This window comes from Lutra lutra, chromosome 8, assembly GCF_902655055.1.
Source record: "Lutra lutra chromosome 8, mLutLut1.2, whole genome shotgun sequence".
NCBI classification, from domain to species: domain Eukaryota; kingdom Metazoa; phylum Chordata; class Mammalia; order Carnivora; family Mustelidae; genus Lutra; species Lutra lutra.
The window spans coordinates 72,324,190-72,341,429 of NC_062285.1; the positions used below are offsets into that span (position 1 = coordinate 72,324,190).

The 17,240-nt window shown below is 41.9% G+C and overlaps 1 protein-coding gene across 2 annotated transcripts in view; it reads right to left on the reverse strand.

Annotated features, from left to right (window-relative positions):
* Window positions 1-16,746, reverse strand: part of ST8SIA1 (ST8 alpha-N-acetyl-neuraminide alpha-2,8-sialyltransferase 1) — a 170,886-nt gene extending 154,140 nt beyond the window's left edge. For both annotated transcript variants that reach the window (XM_047742609.1, XM_047742608.1), the window contains exon 1: window positions 16,510-16,746. In XM_047742609.1, the coding sequence (XP_047598565.1) occupies window positions 16,510-16,745 (236 nt within the window). In that variant the 5' untranslated portion in view covers window position 16,746. The remainder of the gene's footprint in view (window positions 1-16,509) is intronic.
* Between the last annotated feature and the right edge of the window lie 494 nt (window positions 16,747-17,240).

The window sequence follows — 17,240 nt, forward strand, 5'->3', positions numbered from 1 at the left end:
TAAAATGGGGGCATGGGGGTCTTGAACGCCTTGTTTTTGATAAAAAACCTTGATCAACCTGCTCAATATGAAAGTGAACTGACCCAGTTGAACATTTCTCTATTTCTGGGGCCCACAGGGATCGTTTAAGAAACAGTATGACTGAATTTTGTGAGAGTACACAAACGTACCCAGGAAATAAAAATAACAAAATATGAGGTTTTTCTCTCTTATCTGGGAGTTATGGTCAGAAGCCAAAACTAAGACCAATCTGTGCGAATTACCCTATTTCTTAGGTTCAGAGAACTACCAGGGCTGGAGCCAGCCACCTCTCCACAGGCTCTGTAAGTGGTGCTAGACTGTGACGCAGTCCCATCTCCATACAGCTGATCCACATGGAGCAGGACCATGAGAAAGGCACAGACTTGGGAGTGCCATGTTTTCTCATGAGGTTCTTACCTCTCCACCCCTGTAGAGTGAGTCCCCGAAGAGAGTTGGGGGATGTTCCAACAGAATCACTTGTAAAGACAATGAGGGTCTACAGTAAAGAGAAACGGGCATTTTTTGCTTGGGTTGTTTGCTGTGCTGGCCTGTGCTAAAAATGAACCAAGGAAAACCTCACTACAATGGAGACGGGAGGCCAGAAGGGGGAGCCCTCACACTGTACCACTCTACCTCAAGAAATTTAATTATAGACTACCCGCCCCCAACAGAAGAACCACCAGGGAAGAGTCATCAGTTACAATTCCCAACAAGAGAAGATGTACATTGCATCTCTTACAAGAAATTGACTACCCCTGCAACTCAGCCAATGGGAAACCATCATCACCCTGAACCTTTCTCCAATGGATTTTCCTTTAGAACAACCCCTCTCACCTTCTTCTTCTCCATAAAATAATGTTCCTCTCCTTTGTTGGCCTAGCCTATGGTATTAGCCGTCCCTCGCAATTTTCCATTTTTTGCTAGTAAAGTAACTTTTATTTTTAGGGGCAATTCTAGAAAGAAGAAACAGAAATGGAAAGAGATGGGGAGGTGGTAGGCTATAAAAATCCCTTTGGGGTGGCAAGAATGGGGATCTGCCTGTGGATGGATTGCCTACTAGTATTCCACCCAAGAAGGCTGCTCATCAGGCCAGTTTGCCCTTAGAAAAGCTGGGCAGCCCATCAGGATTCACCTGAGAAGCACAATCACTAAGAGAGAGAAAAAGGACTGAATATTCATGTCCTACCTGCCCATGGGGGTAAGAGGTAGTTCCTAGAGGGAAACAGAACCTCAGAAAAGGCCCTTCCAACATGCTCCTGGAGGTTCAGATAGAGCCAAAGCAGGCAGAGATGGTAGCCACAGGAGTTTTCATTGTGCTTTAAAATAAACTAAAACTGAGGAGCACCTGGTGGCACAGTTGGTTGAAGTCCCACATCTGCATTTCAGCTCAGGTCGTGATCTCAGGGTCATGAGATCAAGCTCCACATTGGGCTCCTTGCTGAGTGGGGATTCTGCTTCTCCCTCTCCCTCTGCCTCTCCCCACCATTCATGCTGTCTCTCTGTCAAATTAAAAAAAAAAAAAAAAACAAAAAACTTTAGGACGTCTGGGTGGCTCAGTTGATTAAACAACTACCTTTGGCTCAGGTCATGATCCTGGAGTCCCAGGATCAAGTTCCACACAGGGCTGCCTGCTCAGCAGGGAGTCTGCTTCTCCCTCTGACCCTTCCCCCTCTTGTGCTCTCTCTCTCAAATAATACATACAATCTTTTAAAAAAAAAAAATCTTTAAAACAGATTAGCTGCATACAAAGTAAATAATCCCCATCCAAGCCAGCCTGCCCCGGTCTCTTTCATTCTACCAGTAATTGGGCTTTGCTTTCCCCCACGGACTTGTGTGTGTATCTTTTAGCAATTTTTTTTTAAATATTTTATTTATTCATTGGACAGACAGAGATCACAAGTAGGCAGAGAAGCAGGCAGAGAGAGAGGATGAAGCAGGCTCCTTGCTGAGCAGAGAGCCCAATGTGGGGCTCGATCCCAGGACCCTGGGATCATGACCTGAGCCGAAGGCAGAGGCTTTAACCCACTGAGCCACCCAGGTGCCCCTCTTTTAGCAATTTTTTGAAGGCCTTTTCCCTCCTTAATATTTCACACGTTGCATAGGTTAACCAGCATCAAAAGATATCATACCACTAAACTGTACAAAGGCCTCTGGCCTCATGATCACAATGCAGGACAAAACCAGAGGGAATCAGAGGAGGGATTTTGACCCAAACACAGACACAGCAAAATTCTAAAAGTGAAATTAATTAAACCTTGCCTTGTTTTTCCTCCACAAAAAGGAGTTGAGAGATTTTCTTGGAGAATATTACTATTCTTTTTATAATGTAAGCTGTGTGCTTATCCGTTCTATGAGAGGAAGGCTCATGTCTTCTTGGGTAACTACTTGATTCTCAGCACCTAGCAAGAGTGCCCAGCACACAGAAGGCACCGAACAGTTAGATGCTGAAAAAAGGAATGAGTGAAGGAATGAACAAATGAATTGGTAGTGAGTACTAATAGCATGGAATCTCAATATTAGGTAATAAATGAATCTATCCCTGAAAGATACTTAGACAGCTTTCTACAGGCCTTGCAGAAAATGGAATGTTTTCATTAGTAAAATAAGTACTTGTTAGTAAGACTGTGATGAAGGATCAGAGGCAGACAAATAGAAACAAGACTCAACGCCAGACCCTACAGCACCCAAGCAACAGTATGTATGGCTGCTTCAACAGGTGCAAAGGAGAAGGACAGAGGATAGAGATGATTAGCCCAGTGTTAACACAATCAATCACCAACACCCAACTTCCAAAAAACCAACCCAACAAAATATCATCATGGGACTTTTGTGCCTTTCTGCTGTATTCTCATCCTCCACACAGGTGGATATGATCTGTTCTAGTTTCAAGCCCAAGATTTCCAATTCTGTTTTTTTTTCAAAGATTTTATTCATCCGTTTGAGAGAGGGAGAGAGAGAGAGAAAGAGCACAAGCAGGGGGGAGGGGCAGATGGAAAAGCAGACACTCCACTGAGCTCAGAGCCAAGATGGGGCTCGAAACCAGGACCCTGAGGCCTAGACCTGAGCTGAAGGCAGAAGCTCAACTGACTGAGCCACCCAGATACGAACCCCCAAGATTTTCAATTTTAGTATATAGGAAAGTGACTCTTAAAATAACAGTCATCACATAATTTTTTTTTAATTTAGGACATTAATCGTTGAAATCTCTACCTTGCTTTTCATGAGGAAAAGTAAACTTCTTTTTAAATTACAGTTTTTAATTGCTTAAATCCTAGAAAATAGTACAAATGGTCCCATAAAGGCATTTCTTTTTAAATAAAAATGAAACACTTTTAATGTGTTTAATTACATTTTTAAATAAGAATGAAACAGTTATGAACTGTTCTGTAATGAAGAGAATAATCATGACAGACAAAGGCACATCTTCCAGGGAACTAAATAAATTCCTCATAGAAAGGTCTCCACAATGCTCAATGAGGGGACTGCTGCCATACACATCCCATTGTATGGGAATCTTTCCTAGTTGGCTTCCACCTCTTGAAAATTTCCAAAGGAGAATTTCATCATTTAGTGTTAACAGTCATTGTATGTTTTCTATTTATGCAATCACTTTCTATACTGAAATGGAGAAAAACTCAAATCTGCCCTTAGCCAAAGTTAAAGATTTTCTATGAACAACCAAAGAAGCCAGTTATAAGAATTGATGGTAGAGGGGGGGGGAAAATGTCAAGAAACTACTTTTAGAAATGTATACTAAGAAAATAAACAGATTAAATGTTTAAGATGTATATACAAAGATGTTCATCACAGCATCATTTACAAAGGTGAGAGACTGCAACATGAATACAGAATAATAGTGGATTAGTTAAATAAATCATTAACTATCCTAACAAAGAAAAACCTTATAGCCATTAAAAAGAGCTGAGGTATACAAATGGCCAAAAGACACATGAAAAAATGCTCAACATCACTCAGCATTAGGGAAATACAAATCAAAACCACAATGAGATACCACCTCACACCAGTCAGAATGCCTATAATTAATAATTCAAGAAAAAACAGGTGTTGGCAAGGATCCAGAGAAAGGGGAACCCTCCTACACTGTTGGTAGGAATGCAAGCTGGTGCAGCCACTCTGGAAAACACTATGGAGGTTCCTCAAAAAGTTGAAAATAGAGCTACCCTATGATGCAGCAATCACACTACTGGGTATTTACCCCAAAGATACAAATGTAGTGATCTTAAGGGGTGCCTGCTCCCCAATGTCTATAGCAGCATTGTCCACAATAGCCAAACTATGGAAAGAGCCCAGATAGCCATCGACAGATGAACGGATAAAGAAAATGTGGCATATATATATAATGGAATATTATGCAACCATCAAAAAAAGAAAACTTGCCATTTACAACAACGTGGATGGAGCTAGAGGGTATTATGCTAAGTGAAATAAGTCAGATAAAGATAAATAGCATATGATTTCGCTTACATGTGGAATTTAATAAAACAGATGAACATAGGGGAAGGGAAGGAAAAATAAAATAAGATGAAAATAGAGACAGAGGCAAACCATAAGAGACACTGAACTCTAGGAAACAAACTGAGGGTTGCTGGAGGGGTGGTGGGTGAGAGGATGGGGTAATTGGCATTAGGGAGGGCACGTGATGTAATGAGCACTGGTTATATGTATATGTGTTATATGTAAGTGATGAATCACTAAAATTCTACCCCCCTGAAACTAATAACACAGTATATGTTAACTACACTGAATTTAAATAAAGAATTTTTTAAAAAATAAGAAGGGATGATACAGGTTTACATGTATTGTTACTAAAAATTTTAGGGGCTCCGGGGTGGCTCAGAGGGTTAAAGCCTCTGCCTTCGGCTCAGGTCATGATCCCAGGGTCCTGGGATCAAGCTCCACATAGGGGTCTCTCCTTGGTGGGGAGCCTGCTTCCTCCTCTCTCTCTCTCTGCCTGCCTCTCTGCCTACTTGTGATCTCTCTCTGTTGAAAAATAAATAAAATCTTTTAAAAAAAATTTTACAGGAGGCACCTGGGTGGCTCAGCGGGTTAAAGCCTCTGCCTTCGGCTCAGGTCATGATCCCAGGGTCCTGGAATCGAGCCCCACATCGGGCTCTCTGCCCGGCAGAGAGCCTGCTTCCTTTCCTCTCTCTCTGTCTGCCTCTCTGCCTACTTGTGATCTCTGTCTGTTAAATAAATAAATAAAATCTTTAAAAAAAATAAAAATAAAAAAAATTTTACAATATACTGTCAAATTCATTATATTTTTATTTTATAAACACACATAGAGGAAGCACTGAATGCTCTGGAAAACTATTTGCCAAAATATTAGCAATGTTTGTCTCTAGGTGATTAAATGTCAATTACTTTTACAAAGTACTGCTCTTACCATTTAAATGCCAACTTCAAGAAAGCAGAACTCTTTCAAGAGGCTTTTTTTTTTAATTTTTAAAAAATATTTTATTTATTTATTTGACAGAGATCACAAGTAAGCAGAGAGGCAGGCAGAGAGAGAGGAGGAAGCAGGCTCCCCGCCGAGCAGAGAGCCCGATGCAGGGCTCGATCCCAGAACGCTGGGATCATGACCTGAGCCATGGCAGAGGCTTTAACGCACTGAGCCACCCAGGTGCCCCTCAAGAGGCTTTTTGATTTCCCATGCTCAGTATTTACCAAATATATGAAGAAATATTTAAAGAAAAAATCTAACATGCAAATATGATATCCTTTATAAGTTTCCTTTGGAAGAAAGTAATTTGTTCCAAAGTGATAACATTTTAAAAATTCACAGTAAATAACATTTTTCCAAAATGAAAATCGTAAAGCATTTTATCACAAGCTTGGCAGTTAAAAATTATTTATATGAGAAAATATTAAAGATATAACACTGAGTGGATAAAAGAGAATATAAAACTAAATATACAAATATGCACAATTTAGGAATACACAGGCGCAAACCAATATGTACAAAAGAAACAGTGTTCACAATGAAATACTTCTGAGGGATAGAATTATGCATGGGTTTTTTTCTCCTTTTTACTACATTTAAGTTTTTTCTACAGCATCTATTACTTCCAAAATCAGACAAATAATGAACACTATAGATTTTTTAAATAAGTACAAGGGACATAAAATCATGCATATATTTGTTGTATCAGTAACTGAAACAAGCAATTTGTTCCCCAAAAGCCCGTTCTCATTATACTCACTTAGAAATCTCTGGTAGCGTACCCTGTTACTTAAGCCCTGAATAACAGAGAATGTGTAACTCTGAATTCACTTCAGCTTCCTCCTGACACCTAATTAAAAGAGTGACACAGCTCCTCTGGTCTTGGCTGCTTCCCTTGCATGCAATGCCATAGCGAGAAGACAGTCCAACAGAGAAGGAGAAAATCAATCACTCTGAAACTCCGCACAATTATCTGAAACAGACCAACCGTAGCCCTTGGAACACTACATTACTCAATTTCTTACTAAGCTACCTCATGACACTAGACCAGACTCTAAATTTTATAAAATCAGGAACCGTGTCTTAACTTTCACTGCTGTTTCCCAGCTCCTCCCTGGTGCAAAGAGGCAGTTAGTCAATGTGGACGAATGAACAGGTGACTTATGGCTCTTCCTTAAAATTCCACTGGCCATTTTACCCAACTTTAGTACTAGCACTAGGGAAGAAGAGGGTGTGTCATAAGGTCACAGTTCATTAGCTATTCATTACTGAAAGTACAAGTAATAGGCATCAGATGTGTCCCAGGAAGCGGCTTTTCCCATCATTATGGCTTAATCACCAGCAATAATTCAACACCTAATCTTCTTAAGGTAAGTACTGCCACGCACAGCTAAGGATCAGAGAGGCCAGGAAAAATTTTCAAGGTCACAAAGTTAATAAATGACACAACCAGGATCAAAACCTGACTCGCTGGGGCCCCAGAGTCTACGCTCTTTCTAGGTGGGGACAAGCATCCTGTCATCTCACCAGTCAGGTGAGGACGGCTATGATTCTACAATAATTAGTTCAATTATCATCACAAACATACAAAGTGGGTTAGCATCCTACAGACCATTTTTCGGATAACCAAACAAAGGACTAGAAAGGTTAAACAGCTTGCACAAGATCACACAACTCCCAACAGAGCCAAAGTAGAATGAAAAGCTGAAAAGTACTGTATTTTACTAGAAATCTATTAACTCCATCAAAGAAACTGTATTAATTACACATACTTAGCATCAGTTCCAAGATGATTTATAACTGTGATGAGAAAAACAATTTTTAAGAAAAAATGACTTTTGTTTTTCGGAGTTGCTGCCTAAACATTTTACAGTGTGATAACCCTGCTCACACCCACAGTCTGGACATTTAGACAAGAACGTAAGTTTAGGATTTCCACCTTAAGTTCCTGCTGTACTTTTCCCGGGGAACCTTTTAAAATAACCACTTACAGTCAAGCTCAAAAAACGTTAGTGACCTCTGCTCCAACCACCTTACACGTAATAGGTGCTTCCTACCCTACTCTCAAGCTCCTGCTCATTCATGACCCCGGGGCAGAGGCCTGCCCTTCCTCCAGCTCATTGCATGCCCTCAATTCTAGGATATGATAAATCTTGGGTCTATTTCCTTTGTGGGGGTTTATTGAAAACAGCGTCCTCAATCAAAATGACCCCATATGGGTTTCCTTCCCCAAAGTGAGAGCTCCAATGTTGAGGGAACCACCTTCTTCCCCCCACCCACCATCCCACATCCGCATGAGCAGCTTGTACCTTCTCATTCAGTGGATTATATTCTGTATGTTCTTAATTCACCAGCTCTGGCTTCCTAACACAACTTTATCAACAGACAAACTGGCCATACTCTACACAAACGTATAAAATTATTCAACTAATCCAATGAGCTCCTTAAGTAGTTCTCTCCAAAATGAAGACTAATAGAATTCCAAGTTGCAAAAAATCACCTCAATTTGCAAGGCAGAGGACAAAAGCACAAATGTATCTAAATATTTAAAAGTTACAATCAAATCAACAAACAGATAAAAAAAAATATATGTTCCAACCTCCTACCCTTGTCCCTGAACAAATATACCTGCATAACAAACTGGGATGCCACGTTCAAATTAAGGCTTCTAAAACTTCAGGAAGTTTGATACAGGAACAGGGCAACATGGGGAGAGCATCCCCACATGTCCATGTGAACCCCCAGTCCCATATCCAAGTTCTTTCCACAGCCTCTGTCTCCCACAGAGAGCTGTTCCCTGGCCATCCCTTGGCTGAAGAGTGCACACAGCAATAGGAGAAGCCACTCTGGGGATGGGGGATCGGGGGAAACTCCCCCATGCAGGCAGGCAGGCTGTAGAAGTGGGCGTGGGTCATTTGGGCAGGGAATTCCAGGGTCTACAAAGGTCCCAGTAGTGCCCTGTCCCTTTGCAAAGAGCTGAGACCAAGGGAGAAACAGAGTGAGGGCCCCCTGGATCCTTTTGCCAAGGTCTAAGTGGGACCCTGGTGAGAACCCTAGCCAGCTCTCACACAAGCTTTCAATAGAGACAGTTGCTTAAAGTAAATTTCCCAAAATGCATCTCCTCTTGCTACCTTTCTTTAACCAAGACCTGGCCATCTACCGAAGTATAATTCATCCACTCTTCTCCCAGTAGTCAAAGCATTTATGGTTTGTAGTTCCCAGATTTAGCTCTTCATGTCATATTTTCTGGGATTTTTTTTTCTTAAATCCCATCAATTGGGTTGGTTTTATTTCTCTAAAGCAGTGGTTCTCTACTGGGGGGCAACTTTGCCCCCTAGAAGACATTTTGCTAAATCTGGAGACATATCTCTTTGTTTCATTTAGTGGATGGAGGCCATGGATATTGCTAAATATTCTAAAATGTACAGACAGCCCTCCACAACAAAGAATTTTCCAGCCCGAAATGTAAGTAGCGCTGAGATGAAAAACTCTGCCCTAAAGTTAGAACTCTTTCAAAATAGAGAGGATGTCATTTCCTCCTTTGATGCCCACACGGCCAAGCAGAATATTGGACCTCATTAAGTATTTGTTGACGGACTGATTAGCTATCTGGTCCCATACCTTGCCAAAACGTTCTCACACAATAACTCAACAAAAATAACTGTGCCAGGAATTGCGCTCAGCTCTGGGAATGCAAATATGAATGAGCCAGCAAAAAAGGCAGACAAATAAACTGATATTTTTAATACAGCATCGTGAAAAATGCACCTGTCACGAACAGGTATTTGTATTTATATATTTATCTATTTATTATGTCTCCACTCATTAGCCCATGAACTTCAAGAAAGTAAATTTTAAGTTAACTGCTATAGTTCTAGCATCTTCTATGATAATAGTGGTAGATACATAGTAGTAAATGTTTTTAGATAATTAAAGAAATGCACATTAAAAAAAAGAGAGAGAGAGAGAGAGGAGAAGCTTCTAACACAGCCTAGGAAGGAAGAAAGGAGTAAGGGAGGCTGCCTTGAAGAGAGGTAACATGGATTAAGCACTATTATATGCCAGAAGATTTTTCAGTGCATTATCTATTCTAATGCTCACAACAATCCTACAAGACGCCATATTAAAAATAAAAAGAAGCAGCAGCCACATTTTACAGATGAGGAAACAGACACTGAAGGCTGACTTGCTCAAGAACATAGCAAATGCTAGAATCACAACTAACTTTGGGACCTTTGCTCTTAGCCAGTAAATGTGTTGTCAAGAGATGAGTAAGAACTGGCCAGATGAATGGCAAGGGGTTGCAGCCTTGAAGGAAAGACATTCCAGGCAGACGGAATGACACAAGCCAAACCAACACAGCCTGGCTTGTTTTGGCAACCAGAACCCTCAACAGTATGACTATACCAAAAGAGGAATGCTGATGAAAGATGATGTTGGAGAAGTATTCATGGCCAGATCATAAGGGATATAGGCAGCTGTACCTCATTTATCTAAGATTATCAGGGAATAAGCATAAGGCTTTGAGTCAAAGAGCTCTGGGTTGGAAAAGTGACCCATCATTTCGTTAATGGATCTCTCTGAATCTCCATCTCCTCATCCATAAAACAAAGAACATACAAATACCTACTTTGCGAAGTAGCTATGAGAGTAAGAGATAAGAAGCAGAAGCACTGAGAAGAAGGACTGGTACATTTTATGTACCCAATCAGTGTTAATGATTTATTCTTGCTATTGTGGTTATTGCTTATGAAGTTTTTTCACATTTGTAAATCCACAACATAATTGAAGCTTATTTTCTTGAGCACCAAAATGTATTAAACTATCTTTTTCCCAAACTACTTTTTTTTTATTTTTTATTTTTTTTTAAGATTTTATTTATTTATTTGACAGACAGAGATCACAAGTAGGCAGAGAGGCAGGCAGAGAGAGAGAGGAGGAAGCAGGCTCCTGCTGAGCAGAGAGCCCGATGTGGGGCTCGATCCCAGGACACTGGGATCATGACCTGAGCCGAAGGCAGAAGCTTTAACCCACTAAGCCACCCAGGTGCCCCTCCCAAACTACTTTTAAAGTGAATTCCATAAATCTCCACCTCACCAAACATAAGCCTTACATCCCATAGATTCAGAGGGCTGCACCTGCCTTCCCTGCCACCCCCTCCAAGAGCCCTTTTGCAGCCACCAGGGCAGCTATGGAAATATCTGAAGTTTCTGGGATCCACTGATTCAAAAATGTGGACAGAAACAAAGGCACATAAAGCTAGAAATGCTTAGAGTAGTATTTCATTCAGAATTTGGGAAAGGAAGGAGGAACATCATGGCTTAGAGTAATGGTTAGCACCCAGTGAATGAACAGAATTTTCCAAGCACTTTGGTATGTTATCTTCTACCCCCTAATTCAGTAACAGTGATGTGCCAACACTGCTGACAACTGACACATGGCCAGTACCCTTTGATACTTACTTGATGTTTGTTCGTTTTTCACAAACAATACCCCAAGCCCATTCAGAGATGGTGACCTGGCCTCCATCTATCTCCCAGTCTGCCTTCCTACTACCTTCTCTGTGGGAAAATTAATACCTTTCCACACAGGAGGCACATCAAGAATTTCTACACCTCCCTGCTTTTGCCTTTTCTGTTCTCCCTGCCTAGAATATCCTTCTGCCCTTACCTCTTACTACCACCCAATTTTACCATCTTTCAAGGCTTAGTGCAAACACTACCTCCTCTCTGATTTCTCTCCTTCCAGCAGAATTAAAAGCCATGTTCTGTGAACTTCCCTGGCACTTTGCTTGTGTTTCTCTCATTATTATGACATGCTTTGAACAGAAGTACGTAGCAAGCATCGTTCTAGGTGCTTTCTACATGCAGAAATTTATAGTGCATGTACTTTGCACTATAACTTGTAAGAAATTATTACACACCCCATTTTACAAATGGGGGGACCAAAGCTCTGAGGGTTGAACTTAGCAATGATCATATAACCAGAAAGGGATACAGCTGGGATTCCAACCATGTTCTGACATCTCCTAAGTCCATAAGTTCTTCTTTCTGCTATGCTCCTCTCTTTGATGGCCCTAGGTACAGGGTTAGTCAATTATACACACATATGCCTGTCCCTGGGATTATAGTAAATCCTTGATGGCAGGGACACGGATATGTTCCTCTTTACAAATGTGGATGATAATGTGTCCACTTATGCGAGGTTGTTAGGAGAATTACAGGAGACAGTACATGTAAAGCATTTAGCACAGTGTCACACACATTATAAGCTCCTAATCATTTGTCAGTTTTGTTGTTGTTATTGTTGTCATTGTTACTATGTCTGCTGCAAAGGATAAAGCCTTGAGCATAAACTGTGAGCTGAAGTTTCTTTCAAAGAAGCAAATGAAGTGGGTAAGGCCCTGGTGGAAAAGAGTAAGGCCCATGCCACTCTGGTTCGGCATTTTCCCACACTACTTGACTACTCATTCAGAAGCAACAAAAGTTGCACAGAAACTCTCCAGTACTTCTGTGATATGGTCAATTGATTCTTTTATCTTTCTATTGCCATGTGGATGTTACAAAAACCTCCTCTAGTTCAAAACTCTTGCAGCTCTGTGACTTTCTTGCTGCTTCTCCTATGCAATTGGTCAAGGTTCCCCTGAGAAGTTGTATTTAGATCTGAGCCAAGAGAAGGAGAAAAATCACAAAAGTAAATGAAAGCACAGAGGGCAAAATGAAATCTGAAATTCTAATGGTTATAAACATAACGAAACACTTTACTTTGTCTTCATAGCACTTAATGGCACTTTAAATCTTCTTATTGCTTTACTCCTTTGTTTTCGTCAGTCACTCCCCAGTAGGACGTAAGCTGTCTCAGAGAAAGCAATCTGTCCAAACTGTTCACTGCTATCTCCCAGGGCCTAACTTGTGTCTGGTGTATAATAGTCATTCATTAAATATTGGTTAATGAATGACTATTATACACCAGACACAAGTCAGGCACAGACACATGAAAAAAATGTTCATCATCATTAACCATCAGGGAAATTCAAATCAAAAACACATGGAGATACCACCTTACATCAGTTAGAATGGCCAAAATTAACAAGACAGTAAACAACAAGTGTTGGAGGGGATGTGGAGAAAGGGGAACCCTCTTACGCTGTTGCTGGGAATGCAAGTTGGTGCAGCCACTTTGGAAAACAGTGTGGAGATTCCTTAAGAAATTAAAAATAGAGCTTCCCTATGACCCTGCAATTGCACTACTGGGTATTTACCCCAAGGATACAGATGTAGTGAAAAGAAGGACCATATTCACCCCAATGTTCATAGCCACAATGTCCACAATAGCCAAACTGTGGAAAGAGCCAAAATGCCCTTCAACAGACAAATGGATAAAGAAGATGTGGTCCATATATACAATGGAATATTATGCCTCCATCAGAAAGGATGAATACCCAACTTCTGTATCAGCATGGATGGGACTGGAGGAGATTATGCTGAGTGAAATAAGTCACGCAGAGAGAGTCAATTATCATATGGTTTCACTTACTTGTGGAGCATAAGGAATAACATGGAGGGCATTAGGAGAAGGAAAGGAAAAGTGAATTGGGGGAAATCGGAGGGGGAGTTGAAACAGAGACCGTGGACTCTGAGAAACAAACTGAGGGTTTTGGAGAGGATGGGGGTAGGGGGTTGGGTGAGCCTGGTTGTGGGTATTAAGAAGGGCACGTATTACATGGAGCACTGGGTGTGGTGCATAAACAATGAATCTTGGAACACTAAAAAAAAAATAGGATTATTAAAAAAAATTGACTGATTGTAATTTGTATGTGTGTATATATGAATATGTGTATAAATTTACACATATTCATGGCATCATTCCAGTTTATGAATAAATGTACACTTATCTCCACCCATAAGTGCATATTGTGTATTCCTGTACATATATTTCTATTTGTGCAGAAGATATTTTAGAGTGGAAAACACAGCCATCTGTTTGCCAAAGTTGTGCCTTCTTAACATAATATAGACCTCTGGCTGACCTAATATTTTTAAAACATACAGTACTACCCACATCCTAACAATCCACATGTGTAAAACAACAGATTTTATTACACCTGCAGAGTACCAAAAATTTTTGACTCAACAAAGCATGATACTTTCATCTTTTAAAACTCCTCATCCCTATTTATCAGGTACAGTGTAAAAAGCTGGGAGGTGGGGGAGTAGTATATTGACCAGTCATGTTGCTCTGCAAATTTGGCAGGCAAAATGTTCCAAATTCTTACGGGCTGGCCCGAAGTCCTTATTTAAGCTGTAACATATACAGGAAATTATAATTCATGACAATTATAATAACACCGTTGACTGAGTAAATGTGTCAAACACCTGGCATCATTTTTTTTCTTTTTTTTTTTTTTAAAGATTTTATTTATTTATTTGACAGAGAGAAATCACAAGTAAGCAGAGAGGCAGGCAGAGAGAGAGGAGGAAGCAGGCTCCCTGCTGAGCAGAAAGCCCGATGTGGGGCTCGAACCCAGGACCTGGGATCATGACCTGAGCCGAAGGCAGCGGCTTAACCCACTGAGCCACCCAGGTGCCCCCTGGCATCATTTTTTTAAAATTTAAATCTATACCAACCTTGCAAGGTAAATACTATTATCCCTAAGAAAAGAGGAAAAAGTGAAATAAGGTGATATCAGAGAGGGAGACAAACCATAAGAGACTCTTAATCTCAGGAAAAAAACTGAGGGTTGCTGGAGGGAAGAGGGGTGGGGGGATGGGCAACTGGGTGATGGACACTGGGGAGGGTATGTGTTATAATGAGCACTGGGTATTATATAAGACTGGTGAGTCACAGACCTATACCCGTAAAACAAATAATACATTATATGTTAACTGAATTTAGATTAAAAATAAATATATATATATATATGTATGTATATATATATAGAGAGAGAGAGAAAGAAAGATGGAGAGAGAGAGAGAGAGAGATAAGCAAACTGAGACTCAAAGAGATAGTATGGGTTGCCAAAGTTATTCTGCTGCTTATCTATCTAGTCATGGCGCACACAGCCTAGAAAGTCTACTAGTCTAAAATTCTACTCCAAAGTCCAAACTCTTCAACAAGCAACAGTGCATCTTACACAATTTTATAGACACTAACTTTGAGGGATATGTGTGTAGGCAGTTTTTTATAGTGTGTGGATTTTAAGTGGTAATTCTCTACACATAGAGACTAAACCAAGCAACAGCCAAACACACTGAAGATTACTCCATGCTACAGATAGCAAGGGACAAATGTGTCTCAGAAATGATCAGCCTGTGTTTCTCAGAATATGAAGCATTTTCCACTTGATTATGTCCTGCAAAAGAAATTTATGCTCTAAAGGAACTTCCTTAGTCCTCCTCCTATACAAAATAAAAAAAAAAAAAAAAAAAAAAAAGGACTCTTTCATCATAAACCAAAGGGAAGTTCTTAACTCATTTCCTTATATTACTTGGGATAAAAGTGCTTTCTGCCTTTAGAGAAAAGGATTGCTGGATGCTATGGCTTTTGAGTGCTTTTGAGTCCAACAATCAATACTGTGAAGGTGAGAGAAAATTAGCCCTTATGTACTTTTAAGGGGCATGGGATTATTTTTAAACTTAATGATAGCTAAATTCGAAAGAAAAAGAGAAGGAAAGTCTTCCCTCCCAGTTCAAAGAATTCATCTGATCTCCCCTGCAAGAACTGGTATTATCTCTTTGACCATCTTCCCAAAAGCAGGCCCAAGGAGAAGGAACACATATGTTTAAAAAGTTTTTTGAAATTTACAGATAACATCTATACATCTATCTGAACATCTGTAACCAACGGTAGTGAAAATGTTCAGGCTGGCTCTCAGCTGCCCTTATATACTGCTTGGAAAGATCCTAGCAGAGCAAAGGAAAGCACTACAGTCTCAGGAAGGGCCAACTGCAGCATCTTTAGCCCCAGGGACTGAAGGGGAAAAGGGCACCTGGCCCTCGTGGAAGCCCCTGTGCGTCCCCCTGAACATGCCCAGGAGAGTGGAGAGGAAGGGGAAGCAGCACTGCATTCCCTCCAGTCTAGCTACACAACCCCGGCTGCCAAGAACTTATTTTTAGACACTTAAGCTGAAATTCCCGGAAAGGAAAGGAAACTACAATCTCTGAGCTATCCTCAGCATTCTAATATCCAACCTGAGGTTTTTTTGTTTGTTTTCTGATGTCAAGTCTCTACCTAAAGCCCATCTCCCATCCTCCAGAAGACATCCACAGTCTAAGCCAAAAAAAAAAAAAAAAAAAAAAGAGCTGGGAGCTATAGAGCTTTACATGATGACAGTGTCAGCTCCCACATTTCAAAGGGACATGTCATGACCTCAGGGAAAGAATTCCTCCTTCTGGAGACTCAGTTTGTGGTTGGTCAGATGGGAATAATATCTGTTATTGGAAAGTTGTTGAGTCTTCAGTAAAAATCACACAGTACCCGGCTCTGAGGGGACCAGTAAGTGTTCTGTGTTTTGTCATGGGCACACTGCACAAAGCAGCAGGATCCTAGCTAGGTGTCCATGTTTTTCCTGCCCAAGATTTGCCCATCACTCCGTCATTAGTGATTTATGTTACCAACCACTCACCTAACCTCAGGAAGATGCCTCTGACCTTCTTCTAGTTCTCTATAGCTTCAAACATCTGCAGAGCCTAAGAGATAAATTCTCATTATGTGAAAAGGACAAAGTTAGCCTGGATTCTCCTTCCCACCAGTTATTAACGAATCACGGACTGTAACTCAGGCTGGGGAAGAAATGCTTACAGGCTTTAGGTGGGTAAAGCAGGTGTCTGCACATCTCTTGGTGTAAGGGGTGGGTAAGGACCCCCGACTAAAGTCTTCAGGTTTAGAAACGGCAGAGAAAGGAAGTAGGACAAGAAGCACTGCAAGAAAGAGATGTCTCTGCAAGGCGGTCCTAGCCAGTGACCCTGTCCTCGGCGCACTGGGAGTAAAGGACACGAGCTGGGAGGAGCCGCGAGGGGGAGTACCTGAAGACTCTCGCCGCCGTCTGGTTCCTTCTCCACGCCGTGCCCTGTTGCAGCACCCCTTGCACGATCTCCTTCTCGTTGGGCAGCCGGTAGACCGGGAAGATGTAGAGCCAACAGAGGACCACGACGCAAAGGGCACTGGCTCCCACTGGTAGCCGGGTCCGCGGGAACTTCCACGCCAGGACTGCCATGGCCCCTCTGGACGTGTGTCGCCGGGCCCGCCTGCAGGGGCTCATCACAGCCCCGGAGTCCCGGGGGCGGCTTCAGCACAGCGTTAGGCAGAGTGGCAGCGGAGGGTCCCCCCACCGCCGGCCCCCCATGCACACACACCTTTCGCTTTCTTGTTTGCACTCGCACGCACGTTTCTTCAGCCCCTATGGCCCCAAAGGTCAGCGCAAGGATTTTTTTTTTTTAATGCAACTTTTTCAAGGGTTTCTTTCTAGGGGAAGTGGCCGGGGGGCAAGTCACGGGCTCTGGTCATGGTCGCTTCCCCTGCAGAGGACAGGCGCTGGGGTCTCCGAGAGCGCAGAGAGCAGCCACGGCGAGTCGCTCCCGCCGGTTCTGCAGCATCACTGTCGCCCTCCGCGCGGTCCGGGGAGAGGCTCGGCTCCCTCCCAGACAACTGGTCCGCGGCGTCCCCTTCCGAGAGATGCTCCTGCGCCCTTCGCCGCCTCTCCCCGCCTCTCGCACTGCTGCACCGCCAGGCACCCCCAGACGCGCTCTCCGCGCCG